Here is a 20,431-nt window from a genome sequence, read left to right on the forward strand (position 1 = left end):
TCCTCAACCCCAATCTGGTTGGAAAATAAAACGCTTTGTCTCCACAACCACCCCCCACCGCACCCCCACCCGCTCTCAGTGTGTGTTTTATACGTGTGTATATCTCAACCCCCTACAGTAGCCAAGAGAAAGCAGCTAGCCAATGAGAGAGCCCAGTTTCATAAAAGCTGCTCTCTGATTGGCCCGATGCGAAAGGGCATTGGGAACAAAGAAAAGTCCCTTTCAGGTATAGAGGCTGAGAGCTTCTTTTGCTCCACTCCCCCTGTGTGTGTGTTGTGTTTCAGTCCTGATTTCAGTGTTGCAGAACAAGCTTGTTGTGTGTGTGCACCAGGGGGATTTTTGTTTTGCTTTTTTTTAATTTTAATTTTTTCTTTTATAAAAAATACACAGGACGGTCTGTGACATTTGATGGTCCATCTTCTTTAATAATAAATTTGTTGAAGAGATTATAATTTCCAAAATAAAGCGGCTGCAACCAAACACATTCAATGCAGTTAGAAGGAAAAGGTCAACTCGATCCAATACAGACCGTAAGTACGGTTGCGTGGTGTGTCTCTATATAGCACTTAGTGGGGACTTCATGCAGGGGAATGTGAGAGTTTTATGCATAGAAATGAGGAACTAGTTACAGGGTTTGGCTTTTGCATTTAGAACAACAACCCAAGAAGGGTGAATTTTGTTCAGTAGAGGGTGAAGCATTTTTAAGTTCACACAAATTAAGCTTGACTCGGCACTCGGAGTAACTTGGAGTAAATTAGCTTTTGGGCTCTAACCCAAAGGAGAATAAAAGTGACACAGTTACATATCCTGGTCTGCAATGTCAGTTCTCTAGCTCACCTTACTCCCTCCCTCTCCTGTCCTAGCTCGGCAGACCACCCCCACTTCCAAACCGATCCAGGAAAATGGGGGCAAGGGCAGAACAAGCCGATTTCTGTCTCCTGTCAGATCCCAGTGCCCGATAATTTAATATTAAACAAGGGAATAGTCACTCATTACATGTAATGGTTATAATTACCATTCGCCATCCCCTTAAAAAAGCAAGCAACAAAAATACCATTAAGAGAAAAAATAAAAGCCCCACCCAACCCAAACAAACCCACAAATAGTAACAATGGTGTGTTTATTACAGGATCAGGCTGGGGAGCAAGCAAAAGGTTTTTCTTTGTTTAAGTACATGTAGTGGGGGTCCCTAAACTCCAAGTAGCTCTGAGGTACCCTTCCCCCTCCCCCAGCCGTCCCCGTCCCTGGCCCCTTGGGAAAGCCGACAAATTGGAAATAAGTTGAGGAAAGGTTTATAAAGTGTTTCTTTAAAACATCTGCTTCGCTCTTGTGCTCATTACATTTCACTCCTTCCGAACTTCGGAGATCCTAGATCTCCGAGAAATGTTTCACATTCATAACTTGTAGCTTCGCCCACTGCGGGGGGGCGGCGGGGGGAGGAGGTGGGGGAGTGTGTGCAGGGGGAGGGGAAAGACCTTCAGCTTTTTTTTTAAAGACCAGATCAGTATTTTCTTGATACGCTTGTCACCATTTTTGTTCTCACGACAACCAATTGAGCCCTTGATCCTCACGTGATGTGAAAGGCTTGCACTGTAACAAAATCGCTCCTTTTAGATGGTTGGTTCTTACTAACTCGCCCATCCCCCTCTCCCGGCCCCGACATTTCCAGCAAAGCGACTCTCTACTTCCAATCCATCAACAATTCATTACTGCTTTTAGCTTCCAAACGCCAGCTAATTAAAAATACTAAGCCAAGCTCCAGGGCCATCTGACTAAACACAGGAGGGGGTGGGCGAGAGGAGGAGGAGGAGGAAAGAAAAAATAAATAAAAGGGAGACACTCCGTTGGCTGCGAGTATAAGAGGGAAAAACTCCTGAAAAAGGTCGCTTTTAAAAAAACCAAAAACCTTTTTTTGACTCTAATTATCGAATTACCACATGACTGATTGACCTGAGCGACAGAGGATTCCACCCTCCTCGGGAACTATACTAGGAACTCGGTTCCTTTTTCTTAAAACAACATAAGACAGGAAAACATCACATCCTTTAGGTTTCGAAGACTGAGCCCATTTTAAACGCCGTTATTTTCCCCACCCCGCCGCCCCCCGCCCCGAGCGAATGCTGTTATAACTGGTTTATCAGCTCACTGACTGAATCATCTGCTCCCTCCTCCTCCACACCTTTCTTTTTCTCCTCTTGCCCCGCTTCTCATCCCACCCTTTCTTCCTCCTCCTCTTCCCTCTCTACTCCCCCCTCCTTTTCTCTTAAGTTAGTTCAAGAAATCAAATCTGTCAGGACGGGCGGAAAAATGCCACTTCCCGACTAACAGGCGGAATCCAGCCCAGATTTTCAGTCCTTTCTTCTTATTCTTTCTTCCCTTTCACTAATTTATCCCGATGTTAGCACATTCTGTCTTGTTACTAGCGGACGCCTGTAGGTTTGCTACATGGGATCATTACTGATCACGGTGACTCTGAAGTCTGGAACTGAAGGCGGAATGAGAAGTTGGGAAAACTTTTTTCTCTAAACTCTCTGTTTTTTTAAAAAAACTATTATTCTCGATGCTTGTTAAGAGGAAAAAAAAACCTTTGGTGCTTCTGTTGTGAATGTGAAACATTATCTTCCAGCTGTACAGTGACACTTTTTTTTTTTTTTTTAAGGAGAAAAGGACGGATCCGCTTGCCAAAAGGGGGGTGGGGAGATGGAATAATGTTATCGAGTGATTATTCTGGCTGAGATGTGTTATTTGGTTTCTTCCTTCTTGATCATTTGGTGTTTAAGTAAAATGAGGCACAGGCTTGTTTGCCGAGTGGAGTGGGAAAGGCATTTTGATTTGCTGGCCTAATTAAAAATGATAAAGGATTAAAAGGTAAGCAATGTCTGTGTGTGTGTATGTGTGTGTGTATGTATATTTATTTATTTTTTTTCTTGACAATCAACTGTTAAAAAGGGGCTGATCCCTTTAAAAACCGTTTTAACTGCTCTTTGTCAAACACACACTCATTTGCGGTCATTGAGGCCACCTTGGCGCAGATCACTTAAAGTGTATGTCTTAATCAGTTTTCCGTACAGTCAGTAGCACCATATTTAACAGAGTGAGCAATTCTGTGACCTAGGAATACGGTAGAATTGTTTAAATGTATTTTTTTCTCAAAAGGCAGATATTTAACTTTTTATATAACACTGTCTTTTCTAGAGGGAAATGCTCTTAAAGACCTATACGTATATTTCAAAAAAAAAAAAAAATTATATAAGCTATTGGGGAAAAGAGGATAGGAGGGAGGTTTGTGTGTGTGTTGGGGGGGAGTTATTGGTTGTTTTTTCTGTTCCTTACTAGGAACAAAAACCAGATTGCCCAGACAATTTGTAAAAAGGAGTACAGAAACCTAAAATTAGATATAAGGAAAATTTAGCAACATTCTATTCTGAAAACTAGCCTCAGAACTTCCAGGGTCTGGTCTTTTAAATTGCAAGATCTAGGACATGTTTAGGGATGTTTAAAGCTGTGTTCTTCTTTCTTGTCTGAGTGTTCAGGCTGTGTTTCTGGGGTTGAGATATCACATGTGCCAGACAGAAATCCTAAACTTTAAAAAAGAACACAAAAACCTTTCTGGACTGGAATCAGATCCTTAAGATAATTTAATGCTTTTAAAAAGGTAATTATCCTTGTGTTGTTGATAAAGGGATTTTCCTTTTAGCTACCGTAAGATGCGTACTGTCATGGGTTTATTTTTCGGGTTTGGTTATTTTCCTTTAAACCTGATATTGTACTGTGGAGACAATACATGAGCCACCTTACTCTCCATCCTTCCCTGTCCCCCTTACTGACTCCCCAATACTAATCGTTTTTTATTCTGGTAACACCCAGACAAGAAATATTCGACTTTTCCCCCCTTCACAGGAAAAGGTGGACCTGGACTGAGGGTGTAAAATCCCTGGACACATTCGTGGGGCAGGAAAAAGAAGAGGAAGATTAGAAGATTTTTTTTTCTTTGAGAGAAAGCCCAGCGGAGATAAACGAATGTCCCCTCATCTCCAAAGGAAAGTTCATCGGATTTTTATTCTAGAGAGCTCATCTTCAGGATGTCAGTGAACATTTCTACTGCAGGAAAAGGTGTGGATCCAAATACAGTTGATACTTATGACAGTGGCGATGATTGGGAAATCGGGGTTGGAAATTTAATAATTGATTTGGACGCTGATTTGGAGAAGGACAGACAGAAATTTGAGATGAATAATTCCACCAACACCACTAGCAGCAGCAACTCCAAGGATTGTGGAGGTCCGGCCTCCAGTGGGGCTGGTGCTACCGCAGCCTTAGCTGATGGCCTAAAATTTGCTTCTGTTCAGGCCTCTACTCCCCAGGGGAATTCACACAAAGAGACCAGCAAATCAAAAGTGAAAAGGAGTAAAACTTCTAAGGATGCTAATAAATCTCTGCCTTCTGCTGCCTTGTATGGGATTCCCGAGATTAGCAGCACTGGCAAGAGGCAGGAAGTCCAAGGGCGCCCTGGAGAGGCAACTGGCATGAATTCAGCGCTGGGTCAAAGTGTGAACAGCGGCGGCAGCGGCAGCTCAAACAGCAATAGTACCAGCACCAGCACCTCTGCCGCCACCGCGGGGTCAGGCTCCTGTGGGAAAAGCAAAGAGGAGAAGCCAGGTAAAAGCCAGAGCAGCCGAGGCGCCAAGCGGGATAAGGATGCGGGGAAATCCAGGAAGGACAAGCACGACCTGCTTCAGGGCCACCAGAATGGCAGTGGCGGCCAGGCCCCTTCTGGGGGGCACCTCTATGGCTTTGGGGCCAAGAGCAATGGAGGTGGCGCGAGCCCCTTCCACTGCGGGGGCACTGGGAGTGGCAGCGTCGCCGCTGCAGGGGAAGTTAGCAAAAGTGCCCCGGATTCAGGGCTCATGGGAAACGCTATGTTGGTAAAGAAGGAAGAGGAGGAGGAGGAGAGCCACAGGCGAATCAAGAAACTGAAAACTGAGAAGGTAGGATAAAGTCGCCTTCCTAGATGTCCTACTCTCCTCTGTGTGCATTTGTGTGGGTGTGTGGTGGGGGTGTGCCTCTGTGTGCCTTACACTTCTTTATACTTTCTGGTTCTTTGTGAGAATTCTGTGGTATGCATCTTTTATATTAAAATTTGATACGGGGGAGCTTACTTGGGTGCAGTGTTTGGCTCTTGCTTCTGCTGTCCTTGCTGCTGTTGCTGCTGCTGCTTGTGATGCTAGTGTTTGGGTTCCCAGGTGGGAGGGCCTGAGTGTTCGAAGTACCTTTTGCCCAGTAGATCGGTTCCTCACTAGTCAGCAGGTTGCCGTGTGCTTTTAATAGAAAACCTGCTCATGTACCCTCTTGACTCTTGTCCTGGTTTCTTCCTTAAGGGGAACATTTTTCCATTTTAATTTATTCATCCTAGTATTGCTGGTAATGTGTCCTTAGGTGCAAGGTTCAAGTTTCCTCCCCCAGAGGAATGTCGAGGATTCTAATTTACATTCTACCCTCATCCCATTATTTTTGTTGTTGTTGTTACTGTCTGCAAAATAGTACTGTGAATGGGTATCCTTGAATGAGTTCTTGTTGTTGGTCCTGAATTAGACCCCAAGCTTGATGTGTTGGGTCATTGGTTTCATAACTGCACAAAAACTGGATGGTTTTCCTGGCTGTTAGCACTCTACCCTTGTTCCCTCACCCAGTTCTTAGCTAGAGATTTAAGAGTGTTATCACTTGGATACCTAGCTTGACTGGGGAGCTGCTAAGAAGAATAAAACAGACTTGCTGGACTGATACTTGTGAAATGTGCAAGCATAGCCAAAGGGGATGTAGACGGTTGAGTGAATCGGAGTACTAGAATGATGTGTTGCGTTTGAACGGTTGTGGATAGTTGATTTAGGCCGTTTGGACCCTTCCTCCCATCTTTGTACAAGTCTGTAGTTATACGCTGCCTTGGAAGAAGTGCCCGCCCCCACCCCCAACGCAGGTGGTGCAGCTTAGTCATAGACCGCATTGACTAATGTTTGGAGAAAAAAGGTGTTCTGTCCGCTAGGCAGGTTGGGAAGGAGTCAGGGGTGTGTGTGATATTTCTGTGAAATTAATCTTCAGATTAATTCTACAGGTCGTGCCTTGCAGAAGATTTCTGTCATGTGGGTTGTGGCATGGTTGTTTGGGAACATGCTTATTAAATAATTTTTTTTTTTGGCTATAGTTGGCGATTGGGATCGTAAGTGGCGATAATATGTCTTTGGAGAATTATTTCCGTGTAAAATTGTTCACTGCTGCTGAAACGTTTATATTCTTGTTTTCGTGTTCAGGATTTAAGTTGGAGTGTAAGAGTAAAGTTCTGATTTTTAGAAGTTGAGAGCGAGACATTAAGATGTAGATAATGCCAAATTTGCAAAAAGCTTCCAAACACTTATAAATTCATGCCCTCTTGGGCGGGCAGAATTTGTACACTGATGAGTCTAAATGAATCTTTAAAAATTCCAGGTTTTGATTCTTATGTTTAAACGTGTAGTTTCCCATTATTTCTGCTAAAAGGCGTTCTGAAATCTTCTTATTACTTAGTACAGTAGGGCATTTACTTTTGTTGCCAATAGTCTTCAAATTGCAGTTCTAATCTGCTTTAACTATCTAGATGAATTGCCCTAATCCAGTGCTCACAATGGCTGTGGTTAAGGAGTCAGAGCCATTTGATTGGATTCACTGGCTGCTTGGAATGTGGGAGGTACTGCCCTTTTGCATTCCCCTTAGCCTTTTAATCTTCCAGCCAAATGTTCACATTCAACAATTTTGTTTAGCTGGCAATCGGAACATTTCAGTATCTCAAAGGCTGCTGTCATGGCAACTGAGATTAGAGCGTGGTGTCGTTTCTCCAGTTTTTTTGTGTTCTTTTCACTTTCCAGTCACAGAGGAAACTGGATGAAGAATGAAAGAATTAAATTATTCATATACATGCAACTCATCTTCAGTTAGAGCAGCATAAATGTGATAAATATGAATTACATAAATGAAGAGCAAACAAGTCAGAGTGGATCCGGAGTGGGGGAGGGGAGAAAGCACATTGCAATTTAGATTCACTTCTGGTCCTATACCAGAGGAAGCTGTGCCACCAATCTTAGCCACTGGAGTTGGCACAGGGGCCCCTCAGAGGCTTGGATCCAGGGGCTTGGGTCCTGCAGTGCTGGCCGTTCTCTGTCCAGGGGCGTTGGCTCAGGATCTCAAACCTTATTCCTTAAGGCTTTCCTCCCCACCCCCACCTCACCCTGAGAATGACTTCCCTTAAGAATGCTTTCAGGGCCTGGTGGGGTGGCTCATGCCTGTAATCCCAGCACTCTGGGAGGCCGAGATGGACAGATCACCAGAGGTCAGGAGTTCAAGACCAGCCTGGCCAACACAATTATACTTTGTCTCTACTAAAAAGTACAAAAATTAGTTGGGTGTGGTGGGAGTCGCCTGTAATCGCAGCTACTTGGGAGGCTGAGGCTGGAGAATCGCTTAAACCTGGGAGGCGGAGGTTACAGTAAGCCAAGATTGTACCACCGCACTCCAGCCTGGGTGACAGAGAGAAACCGCATCTCAAAAAAAAAAAAAAAAAAAAGTGCTTTCATCCTTGGCACACAGAAATGGCACTCTCTTGCATGAATGCCACCCAGGAAAGTAACTCTAATTCCACTAAGTAGTGGTTGTGTTGAATTAGGCATCAATTTGGAAAATACTTCTTATTGATATGAGGATACCTATTTAGGAAGTAAAGATTTAGTAGGACAAGAAGCTTCACCTAGAAAATTATTTCAACACTGAGGTTTTTTGACATTTTATACAATGTTTTAATTTCCTTCAGCCTTGCTTGATTATCTGGGTTTGTGAAGAGTAAGTGCCTTGAGAGTGAAGATTATTAATTTTCAGCAATCAGATGTGGCTCATGAGGGGGCCACATGTGAAAACCAAAGGGGAGTGTATGTGTGTGTGCATTTTTTTTCCAATTGGAAGGTTCACAGGAGATTCATAAGACTTGCTGTCACCGGTTAATTTTCGCAGCATGCTTAAATGTCTATTTTTGGTCTGTTTATTCTGTTTCTTCACTACACAAAGTCATGTAAAACATGATAAATTGGACCTTATGAAACCTAATTAAATCAATGACTGTTCTACTCCTTTATGTGGAAACCACAAGTATGTTGTAAAAGTTGCCACTCCCTTAATACGTGAACAAAATGAAAACATACCATAATTCTAAGATGTTTGAGCTCTATTTCTATAACCCATTTTGTGGTTAAGCCACCAGTGACATGTCTGAATAAGTAGGTTTGACGGCTGGCTTTTGGTTGTTAAAACCTGCCTCTCTACCTTCCCCTCCTTTCTTGTGAAGTATAATGGCATTGTATTGAAACTCTTTATGTATCCTCCTTAGCCATCTTACAGTTCTGACTTAGATAGGGAGGCATTCAGCTGGGCTAACTAAATAGTTTACAGAGAGTTGATGGGTTTATTTGATTTCTGGAAAATTCAAAAATATATACAAAAACTCAAAAATCTTGAAAGCAACTGATACTTAAACAGAAGTGAAAGGCACAGGAGGTGATATAGTTGTGTCTCAATACCTATTCAGAGAAGAGAATTATTTCTGTAATATCATATTGCTTTCATTAAGATGGCCCTGGTCATAAAGGTGGTATCTACAAATGGACCTGTTCATAAAGGATATCATTCATTTTATTTTATTCTTTTGTAGAGGCATTTTTATACTTCACCAGGGAATTCTGGCACATTTTCTAAGTGAGTGTGAGCAATTCAAGAACATATTTTGATTAATGAGTTTTGTTTTTTCAAATATAGTGTCCTATATGAATTCTACTTAGAGAGTCTAGTGTATCTACTGTGAAATAAAAGGGCAGGAAGGTCACTTGCTATGATTAAAGAACAAAGTCCATTGTTGTCAGACAGCAAACTGTTCTGAAAGCTACATAAGGGATTTAGCTGTTAAAAACGTTGGTAAATAAGGGTGGCTTCCAATCAGCATTGATCCAGCACCTTACTTTTCTATAGGTTGACTGGGCTTTCTGAGGTAGGGAGGGGCTGTCCTTTCCCCAAGAACCCACAGAACTTAGGTATTTGTGTGATGAGACCTATCACTAAATTCTGGCTTTAGTATGTGAAACCTGTTAACTTTGCTGGAGAGAGAAGGAATACACATAACTCATCAAGATTGTCCTGTAGGAGATAGTGTTTTGCAACTTTTAATAACTTTGTAAACAGTCTGTTAAAAACAGTGGGGGCAGGGAAGCAGGTGCGGTGGCTCCTGCCTGTAATCTCAGCATTTTGGGAGGCTGAGGCGGGTGGATTGCCTACGATAAGGAGTTCGAGACCAGTCTGGCCAACATATGAAACCCTGTCTCTACTAAAACTACAAGAAAATTGGCTGGGCATGGTGGTGTGCACCTGTAATCCCAGCTACTTGGGAGGCTGAGGCAGGGGAATTGCTTGCAACCAGGGACGTGGAGGTTGCAATAAGCCGAGATCACAGGCCACTGCACTCCACTCGTGGGCAACGCACTCCATCTCAAAAAAAAAAAGGTGTGGGGAGGGATTGATAGTCCAAATGTCATGAGGTTAAGAATGCTCTTCAAGTGAAATTGCTTGGCTGCAAGATGGTTTTAATTAGACTGTTATAAAGACTTATTTTTCCTAAGCAGCATTTTATAGTTAGTAAATGAAATGTATGCCGAAAGTGCTAAGCAGAAATCTCCCTAACCACAGAGGTGTTCAATAACCAGATTCAAATAACATGGAAAGTACCATCTGTTCTTCGTTTTCAGCATGAAAAAGAGGGATTGAATGACTGAGATTTGCTCCAATTTCGACGGTGTCTGTGTGTGTGCGTGTATTTTTTTTTAATTTAAAAAAGTTCACCTGGTACTTCATAGAAACTTGAAATTGCAGTAATATGAGCAACGCTGTGAAAACACATGTTTCTACATTTATTTTAACCAGTTCCACTTTCATTTAAAAGATTTCCAGAAGCCCAGCCATTGAACACTTTATAATGGTTATACAGTTCCTGCAGGCAATCACAATGAGCGGTCAGCTTTTCCAAAGGTCTCACTATTTAGTCAGTACGTGAATTATTCTGTCAATTTTCTCCCTGGAGGCAAGGAGGGGAAAAGGCTCTGACGCTAACTCTGGTCAGCGTTTATCAGTTAATCTAATTGTGTGAGATATAGCTATGGGCTGGTGTTTACTATACATAGAGACCTTGTTCTTGTTCAGAGCTGTAATCTAGGATTGTTGGTAATGAGGAAAATATTCTTTTAAGGGTAACTTTTGAGTCTTTGACTTTTAGACACTAAGAATCTTGGTTCTGAGTTTAGTTAGAGCCCTGGGTAAAACATTATCCGGCCTTTGTTTGAGGTCTTTTATTGAAGCTAATGACTGGGCTTGTGCCTCCCTGAGATAAATGACATTATCTCTGAGTGGACTGACAGGAAACAGACATGTTAATGGTGAAGCTGCGGGGAGGATCTGCTTGGGTTCTGACAAAAGAGTCGAGAAAGGGACCCCTGGTTGTGGTCATTAACACATAATGCATTCTTGCTCTTCCTAAGAGGCCCTTGATAATTGGAAAGCTATTTTAGCCACAAGCACTTAAATCATAAATCTACTACTCCTAGTTCCTTTGCATTCTTAAAAGTAGTAATGTGTTTTTTGTTAACAAGTGTGTGATCTGGTTTTTTAACGTGGTGGCAGTTCTAGGCTGCCTGGGTAATGACGTGTGGGAGAGCTGCATATTGAACTGTTTTGATCAGTTCAGATTCTTTGTCTTTCAGCACTGCTCAGCCATCCCTCTACTTTAATAAAGTGAAAAAGTGGGTATGGAGCAGAAAAGAAGCCATTTTTCTGTCTGAAGATGTCTTGTGAAAGGGGGATAAAATTCGTTTTGTAAGATTTTGTGCAGTGATTTGAATGCGATGAAACCTGACTTTTGGAGTGTATGTTTTCAAAAGTCATGGGTATAATTCAGTTTCAGTGCAGTTTAAACTCTCTGCTTCTTGAACAAAGATAATTGCCATGTTGAACACACTCTAGAGGTGTAGAAGAGGTGAAAGGATCATGTTATTCTATTCTTTAATATTAAGCACTGGAAGTTTTTCATAGTAATTACTGCAGTACAACATAGTTTTGATTGCCAGCACTCTGAACTTGCCAGCAATCTGAACATCAAGGGTTTTGCTTGAATACTAAACAGTTTATTCCTAAATTACTTGTATTATGTTCTTGTGTAATGTGGAAGTCAGAACTAAAGAAATACTGGGCTATCCTTGTTAGCAGCATCTTAGGGAAAATAAATAACCCTTCTTTGCTAGGATTGTTGTCGATACATGATCATAATACCCTCCTAATGTAGTCATTGAAGATTAAAGGGATGGAGAACAGGTGAGCTCCCTGCCTCAGTAATGACTTGGGTTGTCATTAGAGAGTAATATATGTATGATATTGGTGCCCTGTAACTGATATTTCGTAGATGTGTGTGTATATAAATGTTGTAATCGCATATACAGATGTTGCATTGGGAGTATTTGGTTAGTATGATATTTAGTCTTTAAAAAATCTTCACTGGTGGTTTCACGTTCCACTCTGCTGCAGTTATATGGACCTCTCCCTCTGTGTCTAATTCTCTCTCCCAACTGCAATTTCACTAGTGACTACTTGCTCCCTGTCACAAGTTCTTTTTAATTTCAGCTCAGGGTTTTGGCAATGGGAACAAAGCCTTTGCAACTGAATGAAAGGTTGTTAAACTATTCATAGTTGATTGACCATCAGTTGGGCTGTTTGTAATGTTATTTTGAGAGCTCAAAGGATATGCAAGACAGCGAGACTTAGCACTTTGCTCCTAAAGCTGAATTTTGCATATTTGCTAAATTTTGCTTAGCAATACCTTTGGGAATGTAGTACAAAAAAGAATGGGTTTTGCCTTAAGAACTGAGATGATCACAAAGCAAATACTTATATTTTGATAGGTCAGTGGGCCTTGAACCACAGGGATCTCATCTGGTATGCAGAAGGCTTTTCCCCCTAGTGAAACTAAATGAATTCTAAAAGGTATATATTATAATTGTAATAGATAACTCAAAGGAAAGGGTGTTTCACTTAGAACAAATGGGTTTGAAATGATGAACTAATACTTCCGTGGATTTTTCAAAGCCATTTTCTCTTCTCTCTTATCTCCACCCCTGACCTAGTTTGATTATTATTCACTGTGACTGTTCCAGCCCAACCACTGATCTTTCTGCCTCCTGGGAATCCTCATTGTCAGCTAGCACCTTAAGAAAAATGTGCCTACAGGGACATTTAGGCATATTCCAATAATGCCATATGAATACGGCTTTTACAGTTTAAAAAGCAAGTAAAAATATATTGATTATATTTTGTGTTGTACATAATGATTTCAGAAAACAGATACTTAGGTTGTGGGATTGGCTTATTATGTTAACCAGAGAGCAGATGGCATGGTGCCACAGATGTATAATTTTACTTAAAGGGACGTTTAAGGTTTTGATGTGTTTTCTTTTCCTCTTATTTCCCTGATGGCTTCTTTTTATTGAAGGGTAACTTAAGGAGACCTGGTAGCAATTTTACTGCCTTCTCCTGACAGTTTGAAATAATAGCTTGGTCTTTGGTTGCACTGATCTTCTACCAGTCAACTCGATTCTGGTTTTTCTCATGTGGCACAGAATTTTTAAAAAAGTGTTTGTAGAATGTTTTAAGAAGTGGACTCTTTTATTTGCCTCAATTAGCAACAGACGACAAAGTTCCAATTGGTCATACTTTCATAAACTCTTGGAAGTCACTGTTTGTCCTTTTGATTAAAGAAAATTCATGGTTTAGTTTCCTAGGAAAGCACATCTGGCCCTCTGGCTGCTTTTGGTACACCTTTTTGTCCTTCGCATTCATCACTGAAGGTTCAAAGGTTGTGTCTAAGTTGTTCCTAGTTAGGTTAGAAAGTGTTCCCCATGCTGGAGGAAGTGTACCTTTTTAAAATTTTTTAACTATACTCATCATGTGTTTGAATTCAATTGTCATAAAAGTACCTTTTGTTTTTGTGCCTAAATTTTAGTTTTATCTATTCTTCACCTCAGACATCATCAGGATGAGTTGGAAAGCATCTTCTAACTTTTTTTCTTTTTTGAGACAGAGGGAGTCTTGCTCTGTCGCCCAGGCTGGAGTACAGTGGCACGTTCTCGGCTTACTGCAACCTCCACCTCCTGGGTTCAAGGGATTCTCCTGCCTCAGCCTCCCGAGTAGCTGGGACTACAGGTGTGTGTCACCACGCCCAGCTAATTTTTTGTATCTATAGAAGAAACGGGGTTTCACCATGTTAGCCAGGATGGTCTCGATCTCCTGACCTCGTGATCCGCCCGCCTTGGCCTCCCAAAGTCCTGGGATTATGGGCTAGAGCCACTGAGCTCGGCTGGCACCTTCTAACTTTTTTTTTCCAAAGTGTGCAATAGCCAGACCAGATTACTTCTGGATTTCCTGTCACTTCCTTGGCTGATTTTATGGATGGCTCATTTTAAAAACAACAAAAATGTTTGAATTGGAAGGGTTGAAGCCTTGGGTTTTCATTCTTCATGGAAAACTGTTTATTTGTGTGTGGTTCACCACAGTACATGGATAATGCTATCAAATCTGTGCTTTATTACAGGCTTATGACTAGCACAGCAGCACTTCAGTTATGTGTTCCTGTGCTTTAGTTCTTTGCCAACTCTTTTGTGATGGAAATGAAATTAGAACTGAATCTTTGCAGCGAAGGGGAAAATAGGCACAACAAATAGAAACTATCCCTTGAGCCAGTTAAGAAGTAAGAAGTGGTGATTAACATGTTTTTTTTTTTTTTCTTCAAAGTAAGTGAAACACAGAGGAAACTACTTCCATTTAGCTTTTCCGTGAAGATAGGTGGAAGAAGAGCTGAACACTGAGAAGTGCTGCAGCTAGACTCTATCTTATCCCCTTGTATCGTTTGACATCTTAAGTAGTTGAAAAGCGATTCGTATTCCCAAATCTTTAAACTTCTCTGAAGGTGTAATTTGAGTTAAATAGTATTGTTTTCTTCTGCTCTCCAAAGGGAACAACATGATGTTAAAACAGAGCAATTGAGCCTCTCCGCATCCAACTCCATTTGGCCAATTGTCTCCATTTACATTCCTTGCCCAAATCTTTCACCAGCCTTTCCCATGATGCCGCAGCAGATGCCAGACACTGAAGTAGAAAGCGAGCAGCTGTTTCCAAACATTACTCCATTGCTGTATTATCCTCCACAATCTGCTTTCTTTTGCTCTCCCCTTCCCCCATTCTTAAAATAAAGAAGCCTTCTCTCCCTTGGACTTTCGCATCCTCCAGTTGATCAGTACGCCGGTTTTCTGTCTTATCAGTGGCGCCAGGTTCTTCAGCAGGTCGGTTGATTGTTCTCTCTGGGAGCAGATGGAGGGCCCTGGGCTCCTGGAGGCGTGGCCGCTGCCCCCTCAGGCCCGGGGATGCGCGCTCCCGACGGGGCGGCGCGGACGTGCAGCCGGGGACGCGCCCCTCTTCCCGCCGGGAACCCGTTTATGGCCCTGAGCGCTGTAAATCTGTCAGCTCTTCACGACGCCTTCACCTCTTTCTTCATTTGCTGCAGCTTCTAGTTTGACAACGTTCCCCTGAGGCAGAATTCTAATCTGCTTCCAATTAGTTGCAAAATGTGACTGAAATTTCCACATTATGACTGCTGTTTTACTTGCACGCACACATCTAGAAACAAATTAATGCTCTTGAATATTTATTTTTTGAGCCCTTGGATTTACTTTAAGAGGAAGAGTTTCCAACTGTTTGGAATGACTTCCAGGATTTGCATTCCCCCCACCCCCCAAAGCCTCACATACTGGGTACATTAAAACAAAACCAAACCAGGATGGTTGCCTGCCTCTCCCTTAAATAAGCCTTTCCTATCTTTTCAAGATTTCCCAAAATGTATTGCATATGTTTAAGTAATGCAAATAAATTTTGTAGTATTTCTAAAATAAACAAAACAAGGATGTTTGGCTAAGGAAGGGTCCCTATGCAGTGTTTTAATAAAAGAGAAATACACACACATTTCCTTCTAAATATAGCTTAAGTATACTTTGGCCAAAACACAAAGACTTTTGTTCCACAAGTTTAAATTCTTTCATTCAATATTCAAAAGCTGTAAACCCAAATAAACGAATTGGGTGATTAATTGGCTTGGCACACATCTAAGGGCGGCATTAAAGAAGTCACTGTGGGCATTAATGTGTACCCAAGTTTTTGTGTATGTCTCTGGAGCACACCCTCCCCAAGCGAGCAGCTGGGGTGGTTTTGCTGAAATCAGTATAGTGGGTGTTTCCTGTGACTTTGGAGTTTCCAGTCCCTCTGTCAGCCACCAGTGTTAGGAGAATGGACCTGGCTCTGGGCTTTGGGGTGGTTCTGTTTGAGGGTGATCATCAACCCAACTCCATTTCTTCTCTTTAAGTGATTTTTTTCTTTTGAAACAAAGATGTTGATCTTCCTAATTATATGTAAATATTAGAGTTCTTTAAATGTGGATTGCTGAGAATGTCAAGTTAAGACAACCATTTTATTACTTGCCTTAAAGACTGCTTTCTCAAGTACTGGAGAATTTTAGTACCAAGGCAGTGAATCCCTGGATTAGTGTTTGTGAAAAGGTGCTACTCTTAATGTAAACAGCGAAATTTACTGATGCATTTTATAGTAGAATTAGTCTTCAAGCATCTTGGCAGATTGATATCAACAGTAATAATGGGCTTTAAAGAGGTGTGAAGGATTTTATTGATGGTAAAGTGGTTATGTTGATCGCATCTCTCTGTATTAGCTTCTGAGTAACAACTGCACGTGTAAATGGATGCAGTTTTTCTAAACGTTTTTATAATATATAATCATAAAACCCTATATTGATTGATTTATAACGCTCTTTTATGTGCTACTTTGAATTTCTAATCAGGAGGTAAAGAATTTATTTCATTTTGTTTAAACAAAACCTACTTGAAATTATTTATTAGATATATAGAGTATACATTATTTAAGTGATTTTCTAAAAACTTATTTTTAGATATGCCAAAATTCCACAAAGAAGTAGGAGTGCTCTTTCTATTGCTTCCTTTCTTCTTGCTCAATGACTCGTAGTAGAAAAAACAGCCAGATTGAAATCCTTAAAAATTTAAAATGTTGGGCCTTCAGATTGTAGAGACCTCCTGGGTTAAAAAAAAAAAAAAAAGAAAGAAAAGAAAAGAAAATAATAGTGGCCCTGTAGTGAAATGCTCACAATAGCAATGATTGTGGTAGCCCCTCAAGTCCTGGGGTTCACTAATTATCCTTTAATGAGGTCAGTCTGCCCTAGCTTTTTGCCTACCTTGGGCGGAAAAGCCCACAAGACAGTTGGAGTTCAAGTGGATCTTGCTGTATTTGCAACTTAGCATAACTGCTTTGAAAACCCCCAGGGTGCTTAATTGGGGCCTGGGCATTTTTGTTGGAGGGGAGACTACACACAGCTCCTCATTGTGCTTGTAGGAGCCACTGTGCATCTTGGAAGCATTACATGCTTTTGTTGATGGTGTATAGTTTTATAAACTCCAAATGAGCTTATTGCTTTTTAACCATTGGGAGAGCTAAATAATGGAAGAACCTAGAAGTCTTTGGGTTGGGCAGCCGCCAAACAGTTCCAAAAAAAAAAAAAAAAAAAAAAAAAGAAAGAAAGAAAAGAGAGAGAATGAATGGTTTAATTGTAGAGCAAACCATTTGTTTACAGATTAACATTTACTTGGTCACCAAATCCTATGGATGAGGTGAAAGAATGAGGCCATAAGGTACAGAAATTGAATGCCCAGTGTTATGTTTTGTGATCATGCTCAGCTGTTTTTACTCTTTTTTTTCCACAAAGAAGGCAGCGGAAGAATGAATTGTTTAATGGTGAGAACTGCTGGCCAAGTGCACTTTTTAAGCTGTACAGAGGGAGGGAAGAACGGGAGTCAGGTTGCTATTTCTGTGCTGCCTAGTCAAGAAGCAAATATCATAACGTTCTTCTGGCTGAGAGAAGGGCTACAAGACTGTTGCTGAATCTTCCTGTTTGCTCGCTCAAGGAGGAATGGTGGTGGTGGAGGCAGGAGTAGAAACTAGGAAAAAGGTGTGTGGGAAAGAGGGTGGTTGGGTAGAGCTTTTGTTGGAAGGGCCCTAGACAATGCATTCTCTTGAATAATTGGGACCAGTTATGGAAATTCCCCACAATTTCATTCGTTAGTAGCCCTGTTTCTGAATAGAAAGGGACTCTCCAGCAACAGCAGTGAAGTGGTACAGCAGTTTTGGAGGGGAGAAGCTGTTGCCTGGAAGCCTGAATGTCAGTATGTCTTTTTTTTTTTGACAAACAAACGAACAAACAAAAAACCCTTTTCTAAGGACTAGAAGACCAGAAATCATGGCATTTGTCCATGTTGTAGTTGTAGTTTGTCCTTCTAATCTTCTTGTGAATAAATAGGTTTCTGGAAAGGGCTACTATTGTTTCTAGAAGTATCAGTCTAAACACTCCCCCACTCACTGTTCTTATTTTTAGGTTAATCTTGGGAGTGAAACTCTTCATCTTAATCTGCTCTTTTGTATATAAACTGTCTCCTTTTTTGATAACTCAGGATGCTTTGTTGCTACATGGTGAGGAAAAAGCCCATTTCTTCTGTAGCGTTAAAATCGTTTATTGATACATATTTGATACATTGAACTCTAAATATCTTAATTGGCCTAAAGTGGTCTTGTTTTGTTTTTCTCCTTGCTTTAAGTTCTGGTATTATTTATTATTCTGGTATCATGATTTTTGAGTCCAGACAATGGCTGATGAGGGGTGGCGGACAAGAGGAGGATTGTAGGAACTGAGGAGGCAGAGAGAGTGTAAGACATTGATCTAAGTAGTTTCAGTCTTGTCACACTGCTACCTACTTTTTAAAGTGCTACTGCTCATTCCTGAAGCTTTCCTGGTAAGATTTTCCATATTAGTGAGGAAAGAGACTGGATTTTACTTCTATGAATGTCTAAAATTCCAAACTTCTTTTTTTCCTGAGACGGGGTCTCACTGTGTCACCCAGGCTGGAGTGCAGTGGCATGATCTCTGCTCACTGCAACCTCCAACTCCCGGGTTCAAGCAGTTCTCCTGCCGCAGATTCCCCAGTAGTTGGGATTACAGGAGTGTGCCACCACGCCCGGCTACTTGTTGTATTTTTAGTAGAGACAGGGTTTCAACATGTTGGCCAAGGCTGGTCTCAAACTCCTGGCCTCAGGTGATCCCCCAGCGCTTGCCTTCCCTAAGTACTGTGGTTACACGTGTGAGCCACCGTGTCTGGCCTAAAACTCCAAACTTTTAAATCTCATAAAACTTAACACTGCCATAGTCACTAAATTTGTGTAAACACATTTTTTTAAAGTTATGCTAAAAAAAAAAAAAAGCCTGTATTAACAGTGGGAAAACCTTCAGATGCTCACCTGAGTGTGATTTCTTCGGTTGTTTGAATGTTAACGTGTGCAGTCTAGGTTTCCCTTAGCAAACCAAAAGAAAAGTGCAAAGATAAACATGGCTTCTCTTAATATTTGTGACAGGCTAGAGGCTTTGCCATCTTGAAATTGCTCTATGATTTTAACCCTTCCTGGAAAGAAAGCTTTTTACCACATTGTCAGTGCCTCCACAATATGAATACTTCTGAGGATTTAAAAAACAGCCCCCCACCAAATGTACAATTTATTTTGGTAAGTTTAATCTATGCTCACACATAGCGTAAAGAATGGAGAGTAAGCGCTGAGCTTTCAGCCCCTCAAAATTTAGTATTGACAAGAGTTCTTGTCTCTTGCTTCTCCGCTGTAACCTGTTCTGTATACTATAGACGTGGGTCGTTATTGTTGCCCATATAAAATGTGAAAGGATAAATGCCAACCTAAGACCCTCTGAAAATGATTTTTATAAACCTGTTTACATCGAAGTCTAATACTCTCTGTCTTAGCTCATATGAAAGGCTTTAAATTCTCTTTTGAAAGACTAACATTTGCATCCATAAGCCTGCTGTAAATTCCTGTACAGCATTTCCTTGTGAAAACCAGTATTTTCCATTTACTTGGAGTCAGTCAGTACAGCTGCGAGAGTTACTGGCAGCAGATAATCATGTCTAGGTTTAGATTGGTAGAGATCCTGTAATATCTACAGCTATACACTGGTGACTGGATGACAACACAAAATGACTTGCCCTTGTTGGATTTCAGCTCTGTAAGTATATTGGATCTTAAGCATGTTAAATCATCCTTTTTTGACACTTACAGTAAACTCTGAAGAGGGTCGAAGGCTTTCACACTTGAAAAATCTAGAAAATGTCCTATGTATTCAAATCACATTTTTGCTGGTGTTTAACATATAAACACAGATCTCTTCAAATCACTTGTGCATTTGGTGAGCAGCTTGCCAGCACTCACCAGAAGCAGGAGGAAGTTAAATGGTGGTGAATAAATAGGTACTGTTTGTATCTTTTGTCTGTAAAATGAATTCTGAAAGGGTTTTGAATAATTCCACTTTGGCTTTGTTGTTCCTTCAGGATCTCAAGAATAATACTAATCGTACAAATCTGTGCAGTGAGGTGGAGTTGCTCCCATGTTATTTGAGCCTGAATGTGCGTGCGTAATTGGAGAGATTGTTGGAGAGAGAGTGTTTTGCTGTGGTAGATGTGGTTTAAATCCTAGCACTGAGCATAGCATTTACTTTCTCAGCTTACCCACAAAATCTGTGACTAATTTAGTGAATGTGAAGATTTTTGTCCAGATGGTTAGGTTTAATTGTAAAAACTGGAAAGATTTCAAAGTACCCTTTTGGGGGAGTGCGGGAAACAACACGTAAACAACAAAAAAGAAATAAAAGTAACTACGGATCGCTAAATATAGCGTATATGTGTATTTTATATTTATAAACACACATAGACATCTATGCTTAAACATACACACATATAGAAGTACGGAATTTACAGTCAAGGAACAGCTTAAAGAATTTATTATAACAGCATGAACCAATACAATCGAGAAGAGAAGTAAATTTTAGTGTTTAAGGATTTACTATGTTTTGTTCTTAAGTGTTTCCTGAATTTGCGTGTTTAGCCTTTCCTGGGCTCAGAATAGGTTTTCCTTCCAGCGTGTTAATAGACCACTTTCCTGCCACTGGCTATTCTTGGATTAGGGTCATTGTTAGGTATCTCACCAAACATTAGGGCAAAGATCCCTGTCACTCAGGACTTCCATTGGGTGGTCTTTCCTCTCCGGATGCTCTCCGAGGCCTGGGCCAGCCTGTTCTTCCCAAACTGCAGCTGTGAAGCTCAAAGAGGGAGTAAGCTTGCAAAAGAGACAGTGGGATGGTGATTAG

At 41.1% G+C, this 20,431-nt stretch overlaps 1 protein-coding gene across 8 annotated transcripts in view; it reads left to right on the forward strand.

Moving 5' to 3' along the window:
- Positions 1–237: 237 nt before the first annotated feature.
- The window catches only part of ZNF608 (zinc finger protein 608), a 115,859-nt gene continuing 95,665 nt past the window's right edge, over positions 238–20,431 (forward strand). For 2 of the 8 annotated variants that reach the window (XM_078365814.1, XM_078365816.1), the window contains exons 1-2: positions 238–530; positions 3,901–4,988. In XM_078365814.1, the coding sequence (XP_078221940.1) occupies positions 4,083–4,988 (906 nt within the window). In that variant the 5' untranslated portion in view covers positions 238–530; positions 3,901–4,082. Of the gene's footprint in view, positions 531–2,415; positions 3,656–3,900; positions 4,989–17,078; positions 17,183–20,431 lie in introns of those variants that run through there. The other 6 variants (XM_078365813.1, XM_002744648.6, XM_078365818.1 and 3 more) reach the window with 4 other exon arrangements.

Source organism: Callithrix jacchus, chromosome 2, assembly GCF_049354715.1.
Source record: "Callithrix jacchus isolate 240 chromosome 2, calJac240_pri, whole genome shotgun sequence".
NCBI lineage: Eukaryota > Metazoa > Chordata > Mammalia > Primates > Cebidae > Callithrix > Callithrix jacchus.